The sequence below is a fragment of the Schistocerca gregaria genome, chromosome 2 (genome assembly GCF_023897955.1).
Source record: "Schistocerca gregaria isolate iqSchGreg1 chromosome 2, iqSchGreg1.2, whole genome shotgun sequence".
Classification (NCBI taxonomy): domain Eukaryota; kingdom Metazoa; phylum Arthropoda; class Insecta; order Orthoptera; family Acrididae; genus Schistocerca; species Schistocerca gregaria.
This window is the reverse complement of record NC_064921.1, coordinates 537,447,983-537,471,026: the sequence shown is the minus strand read 5'-3', so window position 1 is coordinate 537,471,026 and position 23,044 is coordinate 537,447,983. Positions and strand designations below refer to the sequence as shown.

The window sequence follows — 23,044 nt, the reverse complement described above, 5'->3', positions numbered from 1 at the left end:
ATATTCCCTGAATGGGTTTCCAAGTTCTATAATGGATCGAAGGATGACCTATACCATATTACATCTGTAATCTAGGTTTAAATTAAGTTTCACAAAAGAGAAAACTATCAAAATGGTCTACAGTGACCCTCAATTATCTTTAATTACTTATCTAACTTGTCGTGAATTACAGTGGCTGATGTGGCTTCTCAATAACTATATAACAGAAAAATTATCGCGTTTCAGATTTTTACTTTAAGTGGCAAATCTGAACACCATGAGCTTTAAATCGATCGACAGTAGTATCATGCAAAAAGAGGCTATAACAGATGAAACTTCTGCAGTTCTGAGTGAAGCTTTATGCGCTGTTATGCGGCATCACGTGCGTTCATTACCTTGTCGGTGTTCGTCAGGGGGCCCGCGGGCAGCACAGCTCCGCTCACCTCACCGACTCGGAAGCAACTCTCTTCTCCTCACTTCTCCTTACTACCATTTTACCGAAGTTGGTTAAAAAAAACTATCTGGCTGTATTTTCATCTGACCAATCAGGGTCTCAATGTTAACCTTAAGCTCTGCCTACAAAAATTCTGTGTATACAAGGAGAAACGTTATACTTTTCGTGGTGGGGCAATGTTTTTAAAGTTTGACACGTAACAGAGACGCGAAAAAGTCTAACGCTAAAATATGCGGGTGGTGTCGTCCTAATGGTTAGCTGGCGACGTGGGTGTCCAGTCCGTCCCTTATCGTAGGGCCTTCTAGCTTAACACGGTTCTGCTCTCGGCTTCTGTATGACATGCATTTAGGCATTCTTGTGTTAGTCTGTGATATTCCATTTGCTCACTCGTTACTTGTATTACTTTGGTTAATTTAATGTCACGATTTATTCGGAGCTATGTGACATACTACTGGATTTGCTTATCATGTCAGGTTTTTCATGGAAGGTGTTGGATTTGCCTGACACCTTAAATATCACCACCCTTCGAACTTAATTTTTGCACTGAATTTAGGCAATGATTGAATCGTTGTCTAAGTCAGTCAAAATTTTTCTAATTTATCTAAATTTTGTTGCGTACTGTTCAGCCATGTTATTCTGTTCTATGCTAGTTTGTATTACTAATTTATATTTTTATATTCTTCCAGATTATAATTAAAAATGATAAGAGAAGAATATTTTTATGCTGTTATTAATTTTTAATTCTTTTCTTTCTTCATTTAAGTGTGAGGTTTGTTTTTTAAGAAGTTTGTTATCGAAAGTGAGGAGTCTTTCACATCGATTTTATTAGAAATATTCTCTTTATAAATGTAGTAATTAAGTAAAATCTATTCCTACACATTTTCTTAATATCATGTACAAGTAAAATGTTTTTGTTTCTAGACACTCATTTCAACATTGTTACACTAACAAATAAGAATTATTTCCTGAATTGCTTTGACAAAGGAATATACATACACAAGTATTGAGATATTATCCTAACAAATGGTACAAATGTTAAAAAAAGGGAAAACATCCAACAAGATAATTTTTTATTCTTTATTTTTAGGAGGAGAAAATAAGTGGTATGTAGTTTAGCGTTTATTGTGCCTTACTTTGTGTTCTTTATATACTGTCCATTTCAGAACTAATGACTTATTTTTATCGATAGTCTATTTTTTACTTAAGTCCATAGTCAATGACTGTTATTTTGTAGTTTATTAGCTCTCTGGTGTGCTTAACTTATTTAGTTTTTCACACGTTTCTTTTGCACAATTCCTACATCACATAATTTGATTTCACACAATCCTATGAATGTTTAAGCATGAGTCTGGCAAATGTTTTTGCACGAAGGTGATGGGCTTGAGCAAGATGGATGTGGGCAATTATTTGATGTACAGGTTTGTTTGTCATTCCTTGTTCGCTTTGCAAGTTTGTGTTGCTGTTGTGGAGGTCCCATAAAGGAATGGAGCTGTGAGCGCAGAATCTCGTGAAAGTCATCGTTACGTGTCGCTGAAATCGGTCGTTTTTCGTTGTAATACTTCACAGACGACTAGTTTACAATAGGATAGGGATTTGGGAAGGTATGTCGTCTATTCTTCACCCATCTTCTTTCTTGGTCTCAATCTTGTGAATCTTCAACTTCTGTTCTTCCTGCCTTTTCTCTGCTTCTTACTTGCATCTTGGTTCTTCTCTGGGCAGCATATGGAAATATTTATTGATAACTAGTAGATTTGAAGTTCTCCTCTTAGTAACAGTTTGATAAATTGTTTGGGCATGTCATTTTTACTTTGTAGAAGTTTTTCTTCAGTTTTGTGCATCAGCGGGCTGTTAAATAGCAGTAGAGTGACTTTGACACATATTTTTTGCCAGCGGTGGCTTGCCCAAGCGGTCTTCTCGTCGGGCCGTTTCTTGCTCGCTTCGCTGAGTCGGGGCGCTTGGGGGTTTACGAGCGGCGAAAGTCTGCACCGGTCCCTTCTGGCGTCCCGTCGCGTCTCTGCAGGGCTCTGTCACTTTGTGGCTCCATGTTCCATCCCAGCAGGGTTCCACATAGCGGGCAAATTTACTGTCCACTTTCTATACAAGGGCCTTCTGTTGGTCTCGCTTCTACCTTGTAGGAATCGTGTCTTGCTAATTACGTCCTTTTCTTTCTTGACACTTCTCGCGTTGCAACTTGTGGGTCATTGCATCTCTTTCTTGCTGGAGTTTTTACAATGGTTCTTACAAAAAGTTTTACTTATAATCATCTAACATATGTCTAGTACGTACACTGTTTTGCGCCTTCTTAAAAAGCTTTACAAATTTTGGTGCCCTTTCCATGTTACAATTCTAAGATATTTGGAGTCTTAACGTCTACTCAAGAATCCTCAAATTCGTTTTTTATTTTCGTGTAGTGTCGTGGTGTATAACATTTTAGTATTTCATGCTGTTAGACTATCTACACTTTATCCCTTCACCTTAATCTATGGTACTATTGGTGTTATAATTGAAACTACTTTCTTTTTCCCACCTTCCTGTCTCTTCATTCTTCTTTCTCCTGACGATCTTATCTGCAACATAATCTTGAAATATTGTGCTGATTATTAAAAATTATAAAATTAATCCAGAATTAGATTTTCACTCTGCAGCGGAGGGTGCGCTGATATGAAACTTCCTGGCAGATTAAAACTGTGTGCCTGACCAAGACTCGAACTCGGAACCTTTGCCTTTCGTGGGCAAGTGCTCTACCATCTGAGCAACCAAAGCACGACTCACGCCCAATCCCACAGCTTCACCTCTGCCAGTATCTCGTCTCTTACCTTCCAAACTTTACAGAAGCTATCCTGCGAACCATGCAGAACTAGCACTCCTGAAAGAAAGGATACTGTGGAGACATGGCTTAGCCACAGCCTGGGGGATGTTTCCAGAATGATATTTTCACTCTGCAGCTGAGTGTGCGCTGATATGAAACTTCCTGGCAGATTAAAACTGTGTGCCCGACCGAGATTCGAACTCGGGACCTTTGCCTTTCGCGGGCAAGTGCTCTACCATCTGAGCAACCGAAGCACGACTCACACCCAGTCCCACAGCTTCACTTCTGCCAGTATCTCGTCTCCTACCCTTCAAACTTTACAGAAGCTCTCCTGCAAACCATGCAGATCTAGCCGCGGGCAGCACAGCTCCGCTCACCTCGCCGACTCGAAAGCAACTCTCTTCTCCTAACTTCTCCTTACCGCCATTTTACCGAAGTTGGTTTAAAAAAAACTATCTGGCTGTGTTTTCATCTGACCAATCAGAGTCTCAATGTTAACCTTAAGCTCCGCCTATAAAAATTCTGTCCATCCAATGAGAAACGCTATACTTTTCGTGGTGGGGCAATGTTTTTAAATATACAGAGGAAGGGTAGCCTGTAACAGGCTTCAGACCGCTTAGGTAACCCGCATTACATCATTACGGCGGAAAGTATGGCACCGTTCCCATTCCTTAAATTCTTAAGTATTCGGCAACGTATAAGGTTTAGAGTAATGAAACCAAGTCTGCCATCACTAATTGTAGCTTTACCTTCCCTTTTTGTAGAAAGAAAGCATACATGTGTCAATTAAAGAAAGTAACGTTGCGTTGAAAGTGATGTTTGTTTACTTGTAGATATTGTACATTCCTTCCCATTGAGATATAGGTGTATCCCTGGTGAAAGTTTCGGCATGTGAACATCTTCACTTATTTTTAAGCTGAGTTAGAAGAAGACAGTGCCAGTGGGAAAGAGACGGCAAAGTAATAAATACTGGACGATAGTGGACAGTGGGTGTGCTATAGAAAGATCAAAGGATACAATGGCACTATGAAGGAAAGAGAGGGACACAGTGGCATTGGAACATAGTAGACAGTGCCAGAAGAGTGCTAGAAAAAGGGTGAAGGAGACAGTGCCACACAGGGAGGAAAAAGGATAAGGAGGAAGTGGAAGTGGGTGAGAGCCAGTGATAATGAGAGACAGAGTCTATGACAGTGACAACGAGGAAGGGAGAGAGAGTGGCTGTGAGAGGAGACCGCAGCAGTGGGAAAGAATGAATTTGATGGTAGCAGTAAGAGAGAGCAAGAGGAAGACAATGACATTGAAAGGAGACAGTAGTAGTAGGACAGAACGAAAGGAACTGTGGTTGTGGGACATAAGCATTAGAGATTAGAGAGACACAAAGAAAAGATGACAATGAGTTTGGCTGAATAAGTGTGTGAGAATGGGTAAGTGCGAGTGGATTGCTATATGAGCGACTAACAACGATGGGATAGTGATTTGAGCGAGTTACAGTTAGGGGAGTTTATGGTAGTGAGAGGTGAGTTGCGTGTTAAAAAGAACTGAGGCAGCTGGTACCCCACTTTTCAGTTAGAGTCTTTTTCAAACGAGAACATATTCACCTTTTTTGTGCTTCGTTAGGAGTATTTTTGCACTGGCAGCTCATTAACTTAGAGAACACATTACTTTATCTCACGCGTCTCCTGTTTGTCCAGCTGTTGGCAGACTTCCTGGTGACATCGATGCTGACCCTGAGCGTGTTGGCTGCGTGGACGCAGAGCTACCTGGTAGGCACCTTGGCTGGTCTGATGCTCTGCTTCACTGTCATCTGTGCGCACAACTTCACTCATATGAAGGACAACATTCGCATGTACTACCTCGATTTCTCCATGATGTCATCCAGGTAGGGGGGCCATTGCATATAAAATACTTGAAACACTTGGGACAATCCCTTGTTTCACTTCATACTTACTGCATGTTTTTTATTCCAGAGACTGGCGTATCAGTCACGTTCTGAGTCATCACCTCTACCCCAACACGCTCCTTGATCTGGAACTGTCTGTGTTTGAACCTCTGTTCAACTTCTTCCCATTTGAAGAGAAAAATTTCATTGTCCGTTACGGAAGCTGGTTCTACGCTCCTTTGGTGTGGACGTTTAGTTTCCACGCTAGCTTCGTACGCAGGTGAGTGCTAAGGGCAGCCGTGCACACTGCAGATTACGAACTCTTTCTTACTACTAGTCGGGTATTAATGGAACTCGTCCTTCCTTTCTTTTAGGATTCTTGACAGATTTATTGGCAGTGGGCTCGAAATACGGAAAGCAGAACTCATACCTCTGATAATACCTGCATCTATGATCTTTATCGCTGGAGCGTCAGTGAAAGATGCTGTTTACATGTGGCTGTACATCACACTTTCTGCAAGTCTGTTTTTCAACTTCATTGGAATCACTGCTGCTCACCACCATCCAGTTATTTTCCACGACGGAGATACCCCAAGGTAAGTCTTGCGTTGTAGGCGAGTGCTGGAATGATCCCTGCGATCAATTTCCTTCCCCATCGTTCGAGTTTGTTTTCTCTCTCTAATGAATTCGTCGTTTGCGCTATGATTTTCCAGCATTTAGTTTGCCTGTCTTATTGTGTAAGAAATTACCTTTAGAGCACTGTAGCGCCAGCTGTGAATACTAAAAACTGTCTTCCGTAGTTTTGTTATGTTTTATCTATCATCAATCAGTACCATGTGTATTTTACCTTTTCTGGCATTAGGTCCTTATTTTTTCCATAAAATGTTTATCTTCTTGTTGTTTTTCATTTTCTACGTTTTTCCTTTTAAGTCGCCCATAACAGTTGCCTTTTTCTTCTTCTCCATCACCGTTACAGTATGGATATTGCCTACCTTTTCCTTTGTTAAGGGTTTCTTTAATATTTGACACAAGCACTAAAGTTAAAAAATACTAAAACTGTTTGTAATTATACAGGGTCATTCTAAAAGAGAGGCACAATTTAATATAGTTTTATATCACGAAATACAAATTCTATGTGAATAATATACACACCACTGGAAAGATGAGGAACTAAGGTTCGATTACCACCGCTAGAGCGCTGAAAGTTGAGTAAGCGATCGACGGAGTGCTTGCGCCAACAGACAGCCAGTTAATGTTTAAGTTGTGAGGTGAATAGGATGGTTACTGTGCAGTTTAGGGTCCTCTGCTTTCTTGATCTCACTTACAAGAAGTGATATGGCAGTTCCGGAGCAGAGGGCATTTCATCTCTGATTCGGTATTGAGCCACCAAGTAGGAAACACATAAGTTAGAGATTTCATCAATTTTTCATCAAGATATCTTTGCAAAAAATAGACCACAGATTGACCATGTGTTTCACACCTGCTTAGATGTTTGCTATGATGCAGGAGGCGGATACACTGAACATTCTTGCAGAAGAATAAAATGCGTTTCGTATGCGAAGATCTCTCATAGACATTGTTTTTCCAGTCTGCTAAATTATTAAAAGACAAAGAGAATACAATGATTCCACATACATAGCCATCGTCGGCTTTGAGAAAGCCTTTGATAAAGCTAATAGAGTTACATTATGAGAACTGATAGAAAAGAATCATGTACCTCTGCCTCTAATAAGTGTGATTCAAAGTATGTACACACACAACATTATCAAAGTACAAAAAGGAAGTTCGTTTGTGAGACCCATCTCTCAAGGAATGATATAAGGGTGCTTTATATCATCCACATTATTTTAGTACATCACCCATATTATTTAACACATACGTAGACATCGTCGTAAAGACATAACAGTATAAAGTTGCGAACCATTATACGCTTAATAATGCGGTTATAAATTTACTCCTGTTTGCAGGTGATCAAATAATCTTCGCAGACTCGGAAGATAAATTACAGAGAGCAATTAACTCCTGCACAATACAGCAAATTATTACTATATGAAAGTATGGCTCTGAGCACTATGGGACTTAACATCTATGGTCACTAGTACCCTAGAACTTAGAACTACTTAAACCTAACTAACCTAAGAACATCACACAACACCCAGTCATCACGAGGCAGGGAAAATTCCTGACCCCGCCGGGAATCGAACCCGGGAACCCGGAATATGAAAGTATCTAAAAATAAAAGTAAGATAATGGTATATTATGGCATAGAGCAATTGCGTGGAAAAATAGTAATTGGTGATAAAGCGCTAGAAGAAATAAATAATTTTAAATACCTGGGATGTGAGATCCAATTTAATTCATCCAATGATTAAGAAAACAAACTGTAAAAGTTTCAACACTTGGCAGGTACTATAAATTGCACTGTCCTCGAAAAAAGTTAGGAAGGAGGCAGTACTAAAATTTCAGAATGTAATGGGAGTATCATTTATAATGTATAGGCCAGAGACCTACACCCTAAACGTCAAACGACGGAGGAAATTGAAGCAGCAAATATGAGACTCCAGCCACTAGCTACTTACAAACACTTAGGTCAGAAAAAGGACAGTGAAATTAAAAATAAACTAAGCATCATAGCATATTTCATAAAATAAAAAGAGTACAGAAAGAAATTGCATGAACGTATACGAAGGATGTCAGATGAACGAATATCAAAATTTTATGTACAAAAATACACATCAAGGGAAAAGAAATGTTGGGAGTGCTTAGAAACGACCGAAAGATCAGCTACTGTGTACCTGAAATTAAGCGCGGAAGCCTAAACCAAAACTGGATATGATGACGATGAAATACAATTCACTAATATTCGGCCCATCTTCTTGAATAGCCCTGTAACATGCATTAAACTAAATATCGTGTCGGATTTTATTGCAACTTGTCTTTTATTTGAGTAAAATACAAATTTTTATTTTTTTAGGACTCGAGGTTATTAGTAAGATGAAAGCTTAATACACTACTGGCCATTGAAATTGCTACACCACGAAGATGACGTGTTACAGACGCGAAATTTAACCGACAGGAAGAAGATGCTGTGGTATGCAAATGATTAGCTTTACAGAGCATTCACACAAGGTTGGCGTCAGTGGCGCCACCTAAAACGTGCTGACATGATAAAAGTTTCCACCCGATTTCTCATACACAAACAGCAGTTGACCGGCATTGCCTGGTGAAACGTTGTTGTGACGCCTCGTGTAAGGAGGAGAAATGCGTACCATCACGTTTCCGACTTTGATAGAGGTCGGATTGCAGCCTATGGCGACATTGCTGCTCGCGTTGATCGAGAGCCAATGACTGTTAGCAGAATATGGAATCGGTGGGTTCAGGAGGGTAATATGGAACGCCGCGCTGGATCTCAACGGCCTCGTATCACTAGCAGTCGAGATGACAGGCATCTTATCCGCATGACTGTAACGGATCGTACAGCCACATCTCGATCCCTGAGTCAACACATGGGTACGTTTGCAAGACAACAACCATTTGCACGAACAGTTCGACGACGTTTGCAGCAGCATGGACTATCAGCTCGGAGACCATGGCTGGGGTTACCCTTGACGCTGCATCACAGACAGGAGCGCCTGCGATAGTGTATTCAACGACGAACCTGGGTGCACGAATGGCAAAACGTCATTTTTTGGGATGAATCAAATTTCAGTTTACAGCATCTCTTGTTCGCATTGACGACACTTTGAGCAGTGGACGTTACATTTCTCTGTGTTACGACCCGTGGCTCTACCCTTCATTCGATCCTTGCGAAACCCTACATTTCAGCAGGATAATGCACGGCCGCATGTTGTAGGTCCTATACGGGCCTTTCTGGATACAGAAAATGTTCCACTGCTGCCCTGGACAGCATATTCTACAGATCTCTCATCAATTGAAAACGTCTGGTCAATGGTGGCCGAGCAACTGGCTCGTCACAATACGCCAGTCACTACTCTTGATGAACTGTGGTATGGTGTTGAAGCTGCATGGGCAGCTGTAGCTGTACACGCCATCCAAGCTCTGTTTGACTCAATGCCCAGGCCAGAGGTGGTTGTTCTGGGTACTGATTTCTCAGTATCTATCCTCCCAAATTGCGTGAAAATGTAATCACATGTCAGTTCTAGTATAATATATTTGTCCAATGAATACCCGTTTATCGTCTGTTTTCTTCTTGGTGTAGCAATTTTAATGGCCAGTAGTGTAGAAAGACAGATATTATATAACACATGAGTAGTTCACAGAAAGCTGATAACCTTAAACAACGAGTTGTGTAGACTTTAGCCTACAGGTTTCTATATCGAAGTAATGACGCTGTTCCAGGCCTGACATGGACTGGGGCGTTCAGCAACTGGACGCAGTGAGGGACAGGCCTGTCATATCCAGCTCGGACCTTCTCGCTCTTACGTTCTTCGGCCATCACGGCCTACACCACCTGTTCCCTACAATTGACCACAGGTTCCTGCACAAGCTCTACCCAGCGTTCCAGAAGACCTGCGCCGAGTTTGGGGTTAAGTACGACGGCCTTGGAATCGGTGAACTCATTCGTGGCACTTACATACAGGCTGCGAAAAATAAACCCAACACAGTTCCCCCAGGTTTTGGCAAGCATTAATTCTGAAGACGTTGTAAGAAACTTAAAAAAAAGACAGAGTCACTGTGCTCACTTCAAAGCGTGTGTATTGATTATTGGTGCTACTGCTGATATGAAATCTTTCTTTTTGTGGTAGCGATAAAATGAATCGAGTACACTAATTTAGTGGAATGTAATTCAGATGGTATCACTGTTCTGTTTTCTCACCGGTAATGACCAGTGTAATGGAGTAATGTTTTCACGAAGATATATTTGCTCAAAGAATGCATAAGACTGAAGAAATGTAAAAAAAAAGTTGGAATTACCCAAAAATGTGCGTTAAAGGTAAAAACTATAATACCAAGACACATCTGGGAAAACTAGCATTACAGTACCGAGCGGCGAAGAAGCGTAATGTTAAGCCTCTTAAGTTGTAAGTTACGTTACATTGTTGCAAAACCTGTTTCTCCATGTCATAATTTTCATAGCGTTTTTGTGATATTTGTTATTAAATATGACTTCTCATTGATGAAGTACAAGTGTGCTTATAAAAAGACTAATGCTTTACGTCAGTAGGTAGTTTTAATTTTTTACTGCTTGTTCGAATGAAATTCTGTATATCATTTTGATGACATTATGGATGTTTACATGAAGTTGTTTAAATATGGACAATGCAACGTTTTTTATCCAAGATGTACAAAGAGTGTGAAGAAAATGTGTGTATGTGTGTCAGTTATTGGGTTCCTAATAAAGGATTGCTAAACTACATTTTCGTTTGTGATAAATAACATTAGTTCGTTCCAAAAGATATTAAAAGCTATTTTGTCCTTTAGGATAAACAATAATAACTGTTTTCGTAGAACCGTTGCACGAAGACTGTTTCAGGGTACGTCTCTGTCACTGACGTATCTGTGAAGGACGACCATATCTGTATTCTCCTCGAGTAACAAATTCATTGCCTATGCCACTGAAGAACCATGCATTTTAAATTGTAAAAAAAAAACAAGTCCGAATAAAATACCGTTTATATGATTGTGACGAAAGTAAATAACAAGGCTTAACTACCTCAGATCTCAATAGAAAGGCTTCAGGATGCGATGAACTTCATCATCAATAACTGGAAACTCTCTAGATGTTTGACTTCCCGGAAAGAATCGGTACTAGATTGTGGCTCTGACGGACTTTTCGAATTGATTTCTGATACTGTCCTTCGATTATCACTCTGCAGACAGTGCACAGAGCAGCTCCAGTCTGCTCGATGCCGACTGTGACTCAAATGCATGACTTAAATGTTGAAGCATATTTATTGTACCTGTGTATGTATTATATGTACATGTGGTATGCTTCTGAAAGCTGGGCAGCCTTTAAGAAGGACCTAGTGTTGCTAGTCTTCTCGATAACATATAATTCGGATTTCATACAAGCTGTTCAGACTTTGTATCCACTCTGCCACGTCACCATCTCCACATTAAATTATTGTACTACAATGAATCTTTTTCTTGCAAAAAATTAATAATCTGTGTGTGAATGCTTCTGGTAGACTAGTTCTCATATTGCTATTTGTCAGAAGTATGTACTTGATTAAAGTGCCATCTGTTCAATCCCAGTGGTTAACAATATAGTCACTAAACACCACTTAGTGTAAATTCTTCCAGAAAACTTGACAGTAGAGTAACAGTTATAGTTAAAACATCGAGAAAAATAAGCAGTGCGGCTTGGAATGAACCATGATATAAAAGAAAAGCATTTTGTTTATACCATCAATGCATAAGAGATCTCATTAACAAAACAAGAAATGGACTTATAAAGTCAATGCTGGAATTAAAGGGTGAGAGGAATATCTGCAAATATATTAGGTGTTTCAAATTATAGCTTTGAAATGGAACGGATACTTGCAGATGAAAACAGGCTAATGTCATACCAGACGCTGGTCACGCATCCTTCAGACCAGTTGGAAAGTGAGTCGTGTTGCGGTAGGAACCGCATGGGCAGTTATTGTAGTTTGTTTTTAAAACTATTTATATTTGGTAATGAGTAAACTAATCGAAATATGATATGCTAAATTTACAGTCTTTCTCTCTAAACTTTACATGTACATCTTGAAAGAAACTTCCTGGCAAATTAAAACTGTGTGACAGAATGGAATTAAAAAAATCCAAACACGACTGAGTTCTGTCAGTACGTACTTTTCTCCTACTTTCAAAAGTTCACAGAAGGGCTCCCGCATACCTCGCTGTACTAGAACTCCAGGAAGAAAGGATGTTACGAAGAAATGGCTGTCACAGCCCAAGGTTTCTTTCTGATGCGGCAAAGATTATGGAACTTGGTATAAATTTGTATTTTACAACTCCAAACACAATGAAATTAGCAAAAGAAGGGTGAATATTTAATCTACTATGTGATTGCATATGCTAGGAAATAAAAACGCAGTTTGTTATTCTACAGGAACAAAGTGTATAAAATTAAAGATTCCTTTAAAAATCACTCAACATAGCCTTTTACTTCTAAGAATGTTTATATTTGAGTTGTCAGGCGTACTGGAGAATATCGCAGTTTCCTTGCACGGTATTTCTGTGACGTGACTCGTTGTCTCTATCAGATAGATCCCGATGAAGGCGATGAGTCGCGTCACCGAAATACCGTTCAAGGAAACGACAACATCCGCCAGTACACCCAACTCAAGAACATCAGAATATCGTCGGTAATGTCTGAAGAATTATACCTATAAATTGTTATACAAAAGGAGTAAGACGAACAGGAACTGCACAGTCGCCTAGAACAAATACACTGTTGGATACACATTGTTCGACAAAAAAAGTGGAGCACGCATAAGGCATGGCACGGAGTCGGTGAAACTTCGTACACGTACGCAACCTTCAGCGGTATGTAAATGAGTAGAGTTGCAGTTCTCTGTGACGGTTAAAATTTATTCGTGTTGTTCATGTTTAATGTTGCTACCAAGGCAAGGAAAATGAAAAGCGTCGGATGATGAGTGCTTACTGTGAAGGTCACGGAGATCCCACTTCCTCGTGTGAGTCAGCACTTAACAGAGTTTGGGAGGCGCCTCACTATGGGTCTACGTTAGGCCGACTGGTCGAATCGTGCAGTATCCGGATTTGTTGGCATTCGAATATGATAGCGGCTCGATGTTGGACTGCGTGGGAACTTGAGAGCGGGACTATTCGGCAAGGTTCCGCTCGACCACGTCGACCACCGAAAGGGAAGATCGCCAAGCACCTCGTAACCACTTCACATCTCCGCCTGCAGTCCGAGGTCAAGAAATAGACTACCCGCAAGTTTATGTGTCATCCTGGAATCTTGATTGGAAGTCAGCAGCCAGGCTAGGAAATTACCACCCTGTGCGTAAGCTGCCGTGGATAAAAGCTTGATTACCTATGCTAAAGGAACATAAAATTCTGACAAAGACGATAATTAACTTATGATTGCTTTGAGAGAAGATGGAGTGCATAAAATGACAAGTAGAATTTATAAGAGAGAGGTTAATTTAAGTAGTGTCAGTGGTAAATATTGTATGTCAATAAAGGAAAAATGGCATCGTACACTTGGACTTGCAGATTTTAACAATTTAAATATCTTGTGTAAACATCAGTTAGTAGATGGATTGCCAAGAAATTTAGAATAAATATTTATGAAGTGTAAAATTTATACCGAAAATAAAAAGCACAATTTGCCTTTTAAAAACCATAGAAGCAAAGCAATTGAAATATTAGAGGTTATTCATAGTGATCTGAATGGACCACATTCAACTCACGGTTTACGTGAGGTATGACACATTCTCGACTTTATTGATCTTTATAGTAAAGTAGCTGGAGTCTACATTATCAAATCTGTCAATCAAGTTTATGATTGTTTTATGGATTATCTAAATGAAATTGAAAATTTACTTGGCAAAACTATTAAGTAACTGAAAGGGACAATCGCTTTGTTAGACAGAAAGGAATCATTTTAAATGCATGTCTTCCCTATGTACGTGTATTAAATGATGCAGCTGAAAGATACAACAGGTCGATTGCGGATATGTCACGGTGCCTGTGAGCTGAAGAAAGAGTAGACAGAATATTTTAACCTAAAGTAATCTGTGCACCTGTACAGCAACAGAACTTTAGCTAACACTACTGAAAAGAAAGCTGCTTACGAGATAGCGTTTGGGAAGAAACCTAATGTAAAATATTTAAAGTTGTATGGAACTAGAATTTTGGTACATGTACACGAATAGCTGAGAAGGTCAGAATGGAATCTTAAAGCAGACTTGGGAATTTTAATTAGCTACAACGAAGATCACTGCAGAGTACTGATTAACAATAAAGTTATAACTGACAGACTTGCTGATACTGTGGGAGAGGATGTGAGGAGTATTGATCTAAAGTACTCTGATTCAGGAAGTGAATATTTTAGTGTTTCTGAGTGTAAAAGAGTAGACAATGAACCTGTATAGAAGCAAATGAAAGAGAAGGATCTAGAAGGGGATTCAAGCAATCATAAAAAGGACAAGAATGCGAGTTGAGAAGGTCAGCTAGAGAATGTAGGGTGCCTGACAGTTTTAATGATTAGATCATCAGTAACTTCATTTATGTAAATTTAGTTTGTGTCGGCAGCCCAGAAAATTTTGAGAAAACGATGAAGGAGTGAGTCAAAAGCTCGGAAACAAGCAATGGATAAGGAAATTGCTTAAATAAAAATAAAACTTGGGAACTACTAACTAAACCAGTTAATGTAAACGTTCTTGATGTAAAGTGGGTTTCACAGGTAAATCAGATAACACTCTAAAGTAAGGTTAGTTGTAAGGGTTTTCAACAAAAGGAAATTGTTCATAATTTTTATTCACGAGTTGCTATAAAACTTCCGTTGTCATACTGTTTTCGAAAGAGTTGTAGAACAAATGGATGTACAGATTGCATTTCTAAATTGTAAAGTTTTCTCAGATATTTATGTAAGGCAGCCTCCAGGCTATCAGGAGGACACAAGCAGAATTTGTGAATTGTTTAAGACATTATATAGTCTGAAAGAAACCCCTACACCACGGTATTGATGGGATGAGTTTTTAAAGGGTCAAATTTTTAAAAGAAGCAAATATGATGATTCACTTTATGTGTTGATAACTGTAGACTATGTGAGCTGTATAATAGTTGTTGTTGATGATTCGCTAATTTTTTGATAAACTAAAGGGAAAATACAAGAAATCTGGACACTGTTATCCAAGTGATTTCAAAGTGAACACTTCCATGAAGAAAAGAATAATATTGAGATAAATACTGACTGTATTTATGTAAAGAATGCAATGACTCTTAGAGCAAGTCAGGAACGCTGTATTGAATAACTAGCTAGGAAATATCAGAATGAGCATTCAAAATTGTACAGTACACCTATGAAATTTTATTTGTAATTCAAATCAACACAAGATGCTAGTCAAGATATGTACAGAAGCTGAACAGGCGGACTTCACCACATTAGCTCAGAAACATCGCCAGAGATAAGTTATGGAGTTGTAAGTAGGCTGTTTAGGTTTCTATGTTGGTAGCGCCACGTAACGCTCTGTTAGAAAATCACCGACTGTGCTCTCTGCAGTCTGTGGCTGGTTGGACTCGTTGTTGGAATATTCGCTTTTGTAGTATTGGGCAGTTGGATGTGAATAGTGTGTAGCGTTGTGCAGTTGGAGGTGAGCCGCATGCAGTGGTGAATGTGGGGAGAGAGATGCCAGAGTTTTGAGAGCGGACGATCTGGACGTGAGTCCGTCAGAAAAAGGAATATATATATATATATATATATATATATATATATATATATATCATTTGCTAACTCTGCCTATTGGTAGCTAGTGCCTTCAGTAGTGTAGTTAGAATCTTTCATTTAGCTGGCAGTATTGGCGCTCGCTGTATTGCAGTAGTTCGAGTAACGAAGATTTTTGTGAGGTAAGTGATTCATGAAAGTTATAGGTTATTTTTAGTCAGGGCCATTCTTTTGTGGGGATTATTGAGAGTCAGATCGCGTTGCGCTAAAAATATTGTGTGTCAGTTTAGTGATGATCAGAATAAGTAAAGAGAGAAATGTCTGCGCACGTTCAGTTTTGCTCAGCTGTTTGAAGAACAAATAACATAAGAGGTTTATCAGCACAGTAATTCATAATTTTTCTAAGGGGACGTTTCAGAGTAAACTACTTAAGTAGATTTCATAGTAATTACAATGATACTCAGTTTAAGTACGCACTAAAAGTACTAAAATATTTGTATTAAACAATAGGTTTAAAAATCACATATGAAAACATTGAAAATATTTATCTCTTAGAATGTTTTGTAGTCGTGGATTGGGTAGATGGCTGTGTTGATCGTAAGTCTACATCAGGTTACGTAATTAAATTGTCTGGAAATGAGATATTTTGGAAATCTGGGATACAAGTAAGTCTTAAAAAATCTTCTTCTTTTGTCACGTATCTGACATTGCCAAAAGGTGTCACTGAGATTAAGTTATTTTGAGCATTTTTATGGATAATCTGAAGAGTGTGCTGAAGTATATGAAGACAGTTCAGAGGCGGTCAATATTGCTAAATACGGTAACTTTACTAAAAATTCAAAGTATGCTGAAGTACACAACCGCTCTGTGAAAGAATGTTATATCAACAGAATTACAGGCATTTGTAAACTTGACTCAGAAAACAATATAGCAGACAGTTTTACCAAATCTTTAGGAAAGGATGAATCTGTAAAATTTCGAGAAATATTGAATGTAAAAAAATGAAAATGAGCGTATGGCATGGTTGGCCGGGAGGCCCCTATTCAGCTGCCAAGTGCAAGTCTTATTTCATTCGACGCCACGCTGGGCGACTTGCGCGGCGGTGATGAGGATGAAATGATGATGAGGACAACACAACAGTCAGTCCCCGGGTGGAGAAATCTCCAACCCGGCCGCGAATCGAATACAGGATCGCTTGCAGGGAAGGCGAGCACGTTACCGCCCAGCTGAGCAGGCGGGCATATTGAATGTAATTTAATTTCGATATAAATCTAAAGAGGCCTGTAAGTATGTGGTACATTTATATCGATCGTATCGACGGTGTCGAAAGGACTCTCAACAATGAGTACGTGGACAACAGTCAATTCCTAACCGTAAGTGGCTGTTCACTGTATAAAGATAGATAAATATTGTATTTGCATTGTCGTTAATAAACATTATCAACACCATCAAATGTCTTCCGCTGGGCCTTGTTGAGCGATTGGGAAGGAAGAAATTGTTTACGTTAGCTAGCAAGTACAGGTACTACCGAGTATTCCCAGCTCCCCCTCAGCTAGTGTGGAGTGTAACAGAAGTTCTAAAGAAACTGCAGTGGCACACACTACAGGAAAAGCATTGCACATCACTAAGAGCTCTCTTAACGAAAATCCGAAAACCTTCGTTCCTAATCAAATCGAGAGACACATTTTCCTTCTAATACACACATACCAAAAAAAGTTTTGCATCACCTTGGTTCCGAGAGTTACGGAACAGGAGCAGAAAATTATAACAGAGATCAACATAAACATAATTTCCGCCCTTTTTATTGCTCATGAAAACTACACATTGCACGTTGTACCACCATACATCGAGACCTTCGGAGGTGGTGGTCCAGATTGATGTACATACCCATACCTCTAATACCCAGTAGCACGTCCTCTTGCATTGATGCATGCCTGTATTCGTGGTGGCATAGTATTCACAAGTTCATGTAGGCGCTGTTGATCCAGATTGTCCCACTCCTCAACGGCGATTCGGTGTAGATCCCTGATAGTGGTTAGTGGGTCACGTCGTCCTTTTCAATCTAAACCCAGGCATCTTCTATAGGGTTCATGTTTGAAGAATATACTGGCCACTCTAGGCGAGCGATGTCTTTATCCAGAAGGAAGTCATTCACAAGATGTGATCAAAATGGTTCAAATGGCTCTGAGCACTATGGGACTTAACTTCTGAAGTCATCAGTCCCCTAGAACTTAGAGCTACTTAAACCTAACTAACCTAAGGACATCACACACATCCATGCTCGAGGCAGGATTGCATCCTGCGACCGCAGCGGTCGCGCGGTTCCAGACTGTAGCACCTAGAACCGCTCGACCACCTCGGCCGGCCACAAGATGTGAATTCTCGTTCACGAAGACGAATGCGTCGCCAATATGCTGCCGATATGATTGCACTATCGGTCAGAGGATGGCATTCACGTATCGTACAGCCGTTACAGCGCCTTCCATGACCACCGGCGTACGTCGGCCCTACACAATGAAATCCCAAAACAGCAGGGAACCTCCGCCTTGCTGCACTCGCTGGAAAGTGTGTCTAAGGGGCCTGATTGAGCCTGACTGGGTTGCCTCCAAACACGTCTCCGACGATTGTATGATTGAAGGCGTATGCGACACTCATCGGTGAAGAGAACGTGATGACAATTCTGAGCGGTCCATTCGGCCTGTTGTTGGGCCCATCTATACCGCGCTGTATGGGGTCTTCATTGCAAAGAAGGAGCTCGCCATGGACGTCGGGAGTGAAGTTGCGCATTATGCAGCATATTGCGCACAGCAAGCTGAACTCTTGGGGTCGGGACTGCAACAACGGAACCTTCTAGCTCCAGGGACAAAGATTTCCTTTTTCAGATCACGAGTGATTCCTTCGCTCAATATTTCGGTATGCAGAATTCAATGTGTATGTAGAGATGTCAATGGTCTGATGATGCAGCTAGATGTAAAACATAATCCACAGGAGTGGCGACTGTTTATTGACTCCAGTAAAACCAGCTTGATAGCAGTACTGTTGCATAATGGCAATGTATTTCCATCGGTACCTTTGGCTAACGCAGTAGACTTGAAAGAAACTTATGAAACCTTGGCTTTGCTGTTAGAGGCAATCAAATATAAGGATCATGAATAGCAGCTTTGGAGTGATTTAAAAGTTGTTGCACAACTTACAGGTTTACAGGCTGGATTCACAAAATACTGCTGCTTTTTGTGCCTTTGGGACAGCCGTGAGACCAAGAACCACTATACAGTCAAGGAATGGCCTATAAGGAAGTCATATGTTCCTGGAAACATAAATGTGAACAATACCTCATTGGTTGAGCCCGATAAAATCATTTCCAATTGGGCCTTATGAAGAACTTTGTAAAAGCTCTGGGCAAAGAAGGTAAGACCTTCAATCACTTAAAAGAAAAGTTTCCCAAATTAAGTGAGGCAAAGCTGAAAGAGGGTATATTTGTTGGACCACAACTAAGAAAATTGCTGAAAGAGCCAACCTTTGATACTAAACTCACAGATATCCAGTTAGCTTCTTGGTCTTCTTTTAAAGGAATTATGAAGGGCTTTTTGGGTAACAGAAAATAAAAAAAAACTATGTTGCCATTGTGAATGATCTGTTGGACAACTATAAGGACATGGGGTGTAGAATGTCGCTTAAAATTCACTTTTTACACTCTTACCTTGATTTCTTCCCTGAAAATTTGGAAGCCATAAGCGACGAGCATGGTGAAAACTTTCACCAAGACATTCTTACCATGGAACACCGTTACCAAGGCCAATGGAACGCTTCGATGATGGGTGACTAGTGCTGGGGTCTTGTTAGGGTGGATGATGAAACGGCAAACAAATGAAGAGCTCCGTCGTCGCGTTTTTCAAAAACTAAATACGATTAAAGGTGAAAATATCTTCTGAACTAATTTGGACCTTTTATTGGCATCATGCCCATATGCACATACAAAATAGTATTGATTGCAAACGTTCTGAATGTGTATTTTTGTGTGACTAAATTGTGTCAATTTTCGTTATTACCATTTTTTATTCTGCTGTGTATCTAGGAAATGTGACGTCATAGAGAAAAATTGATTTTACCAGTGTATTCGGCACTCCAAAATTTGGTAAATCCACCCATTTACAAACCAGGTGCAGAAAGAAAGTTTAAATTTGTTAACTAGTGTAGTAAGATGACATCAGGCAAAGGCACGGCTAATCTAACCTGAAAGCATATTCTTCACGCTTTCTTGGCTGCTTTGTTGGGCGATTTATTTCACTAAATCCAGTCTTGTCCTGTTTTCAAGCAGAATACAATCTCTCTGGATTGGTTTTGGATCTGCTGTAAGGCATCTTGGACAGTCTGAATATTTTTTTCTGCTGGATAGGTTTGTTGTACACGTTACAGGGCAGTGAGATAGTCATACAGTTGAGAATCTTTCAGTTGCGATGGTGTCTCACCTGTATTAGAGCTTTCAGGACTCAGTTTATCCAAACATCACAGTTAATTGTTCGGGGGCGTACTCTCAAGACCCTAAGAATGTATTGTGGATTTGGACGCATCAGACCACAGAATAACAAGCTGAGGATGGAACAAACTGCCACTTTGGTGTCTTATGAGACCCGGAGTGATTTTAAGCTTCACAGACTGCAAGAAATCTCGTACTGTGGGTTAAATGTTTAGATGTGTTTTTCCTTCACTAACGGCCTTGCCGCAATGGCAACACCGGTTCCCGTCAGACGAGTGACCGTCCGCTGGTGCCGAGCGCTGTTCGCAAGCGGGGTGCGGTCAGCACTTGGTACGCCAATTGAAGAGCTACTGGATCTAGAAGAAACCGCTTCGGTTACGAAAATTGACAACGGCCTAGAGAGCGGTGTGCAGACCAAATGAATTTCCGAATCCGCATCCAGCGACGCCTACGGGATGACTCGGTGGCTGGTCGGTACTGTTGGACCTTCAAGCTCTTTTGGGATGGAGTTTGAGTTTATGTCTTCGGTTTTAAGACAGTACCAAGAATTTGATGTTACATATGCAGATGGATGAAGCAGGAGAATACACTGTGCTGTCCAGCTGCCTTCTCTGGCTTGTGGAGTACATTGTTGATGTAGGTGTTCATTCTTTCCGCGCGCTATACGAGATTGGAATAATATACACTCCTGGAAATTGAAATAAGAACACCGTGAATTCATTGTCCCAGGAAGGGGAAACTTTATTGACACATTCCTGGAGTCAGATACATCACATGATCACACTGACAGAACCACAGGCACATAGACACAGGCAACAGAGCATGCACAATGTCGGCACTAGTACAGTGTATATCCACCTTTCGCAGCAATGCAGGCTGCTATTCTCCCATGGAGACGATCGTGGAGATGCTGGATGTAGTCCCGTGGAACGGCTTGCCATGCCATTTCCACCTGGCGCCTCAGTTGGACCAGCTTTCGTGCTGGACGTGCAGACCGCGTGAGACGACGCTTCATCCAGTCCCAAACATGCTCAATGGGGGACAGATCCGGAGATCTTGCTGGCCAGGGTAGTTGACTTACACCTTCTAGAGCACGTTGGGTGGCACGGGATACATGCGGACGTGCATTGTCCTGTTGTAACAGCAAGTTCCCTTGCCGGTCTAGGAATGGTAGAACGATGGGGTTGATGACGGTTTGGATGTACCGTGCACTATTCAGTGTCCCCTCGACGATCACCAGAGGTGTACGGCCAGTGTAGGAGATCGCTCCCCACACCATGATGCCGGGTGTTGGCCCTGTGTGCCTCGGTCGTATGCAGTCCTGATTGTGGCGCTCACCTGCACGGCGCCAAACACGCATACGACCATCATTGGCACCAAGGCAGAAGCGACTCTCATCGCTGAAGACGACACGTCTCCATTCGTCCCTCCATTCACGCCTGTCGCGACACCACTGGAGGCGGGCTGCACGATGTTGGGGCGTGAGCGGAAGACGGCCTAACGGTGTGCGGGACCGTAGCCCAGCTTCATGGAGACGGTTGCGAATGGTCCTCGCCGATACCCCAGGTGCAACAGTGTCCCTAATTTGCTGGTAAGTGGCGGTGCGGTCCCCTACGGCACTGCGTAGGATCCTACGGTCTTGGCGTGCATCCGCGCGTCGCTGCGGTCCGGTCCCAGGTCGACGGGCACGTGCACCTTCCGCCGACCACTGGCGACAACATCGATGTACTGTGGAGACCTCACGCCCCACGTGTTGAGCAATTTGGCGGTACGTCCACCCGGCCTCCCGCATGCCCACTATACGCACTCGCTCAAAGTCCGTCAACTGCACACACGGTTCACGTCCACGCTGTCGCGGCATGCTACCAGTGTTAAAGACTGCGATGGAGCTCCGTATGCCACGGCACACTGGCTGACACTGACGGCGGCGGTGCACAAATGCTGCGCAGCTAGCGCCATTCGACGGCTAACACCGCGGTTCCTGGTGTGTCCGCTGTGCCGTGCGTGTGATCATTGCTTGTACAGCCCTCTCGCAGTGTCCGGAGCACGTATGGCGGGTCTGACACACCGGTGTCAATGTGTTCTTTTTTCCATTTCCAGGAGTGTATAATGTGAAGGTGGTTCGATGAACCCTGTGCCAGGCACTTAAATGTGATTTGCAGAATATACATGTAGATTTAGATGTAGATAACAATACACAAATGATAATAGTCATAGAACTGTGTACGATATCCGTCACTATGAGTGGAGCAGATTGTGAAACCCTCTAGTGGTGCATTTATGTCCCATATCGACCCATATGTTATTAGATTTCATCATACATTGTAGAAAGGCTTAACGCTGCTGTATGTCAGCGAGCAGTTAAGACATGGGTGTTCAAACCGCGGCCCGAGAAAAAGGGCATCAATGCGGCCGAGAAGTGAGCATCAATCACACGACCGGTAAAAAAAATCTGTTTATCTAAAGTTAGCCTAAATTGAATATTTTCAATTTGAAACTCTCGCCGTACTGTACTATTCTCTCTCTTTCTCGTTTTTTGGGCAGTGGTTGTTGCTTGAAGAGTGCAGTTTATTATGTGCGGTCCACATATACTTGTCTGCTTCCACTGTGGCCCATGTAGGCTAAAAGGTAGGGCACCTGTGAGTTAAGAGATCGATAGCAGTCCCCATCTCATAAAACGACAGATGGTCTCGGAATGTGAGAACGGGCATACAAACAGGAGTTGCATCGTGTCGAAGTGAACAGGGAATGCAGTGATTCACTGTGTGAGGCTTGGCAGCAACCCTATAATTTCGTTTATTAATATCAACTGCTTTAATGTTTTTATACACCTCTATCTAGACTCTCTGTGTTTTCCACGTCGACAATTACGTAACCACGATTTCAAAATCCAGCACATTTTCTAATTATCATTTTATGCAATATGCCCAGTAATTGGCCGATTAAACTGACCAAACAGAAATAACACGCCCTGTGCAGGCAAGTGTGTTTCTGATTGCTGATTACACTGACCATTCAGAGACGCGCCTGCCTGCACAGGGCGTGTTATTTCTGTTTGGTCGGTTTTGTCGGCCAATGATTTCGGATAT

General features: G+C 41.3%; 1 protein-coding gene across 3 annotated transcripts in view; it reads left to right on the top strand.

The window, feature by feature from the left end:
* Positions 1-10,498, top strand: part of LOC126330809 (cytochrome b5-related protein-like) — a 33,073-nt gene extending 22,575 nt beyond the window's left edge. For 2 of the 3 annotated variants that reach the window (XM_049996418.1, XM_049996412.1), the window contains 4 exons: positions 4,934-5,121; positions 5,210-5,401; positions 5,496-5,717; positions 9,481-10,498. In XM_049996418.1, coding sequence (XP_049852375.1) covers positions 4,934-5,121; positions 5,210-5,401; positions 5,496-5,717; positions 9,481-9,772 — 894 coding nt within the window. In that variant the 3' untranslated portion in view covers positions 9,773-10,498. Of the gene's footprint in view, positions 1-4,933; positions 5,122-5,209; positions 5,402-5,495; positions 6,331-6,463; positions 7,738-9,480 lie in introns of those variants that run through there. The other variant, XR_007563224.1, reaches the window with a different exon arrangement.
* Positions 10,499-23,044: the final 12,546 nt, after the last annotated feature.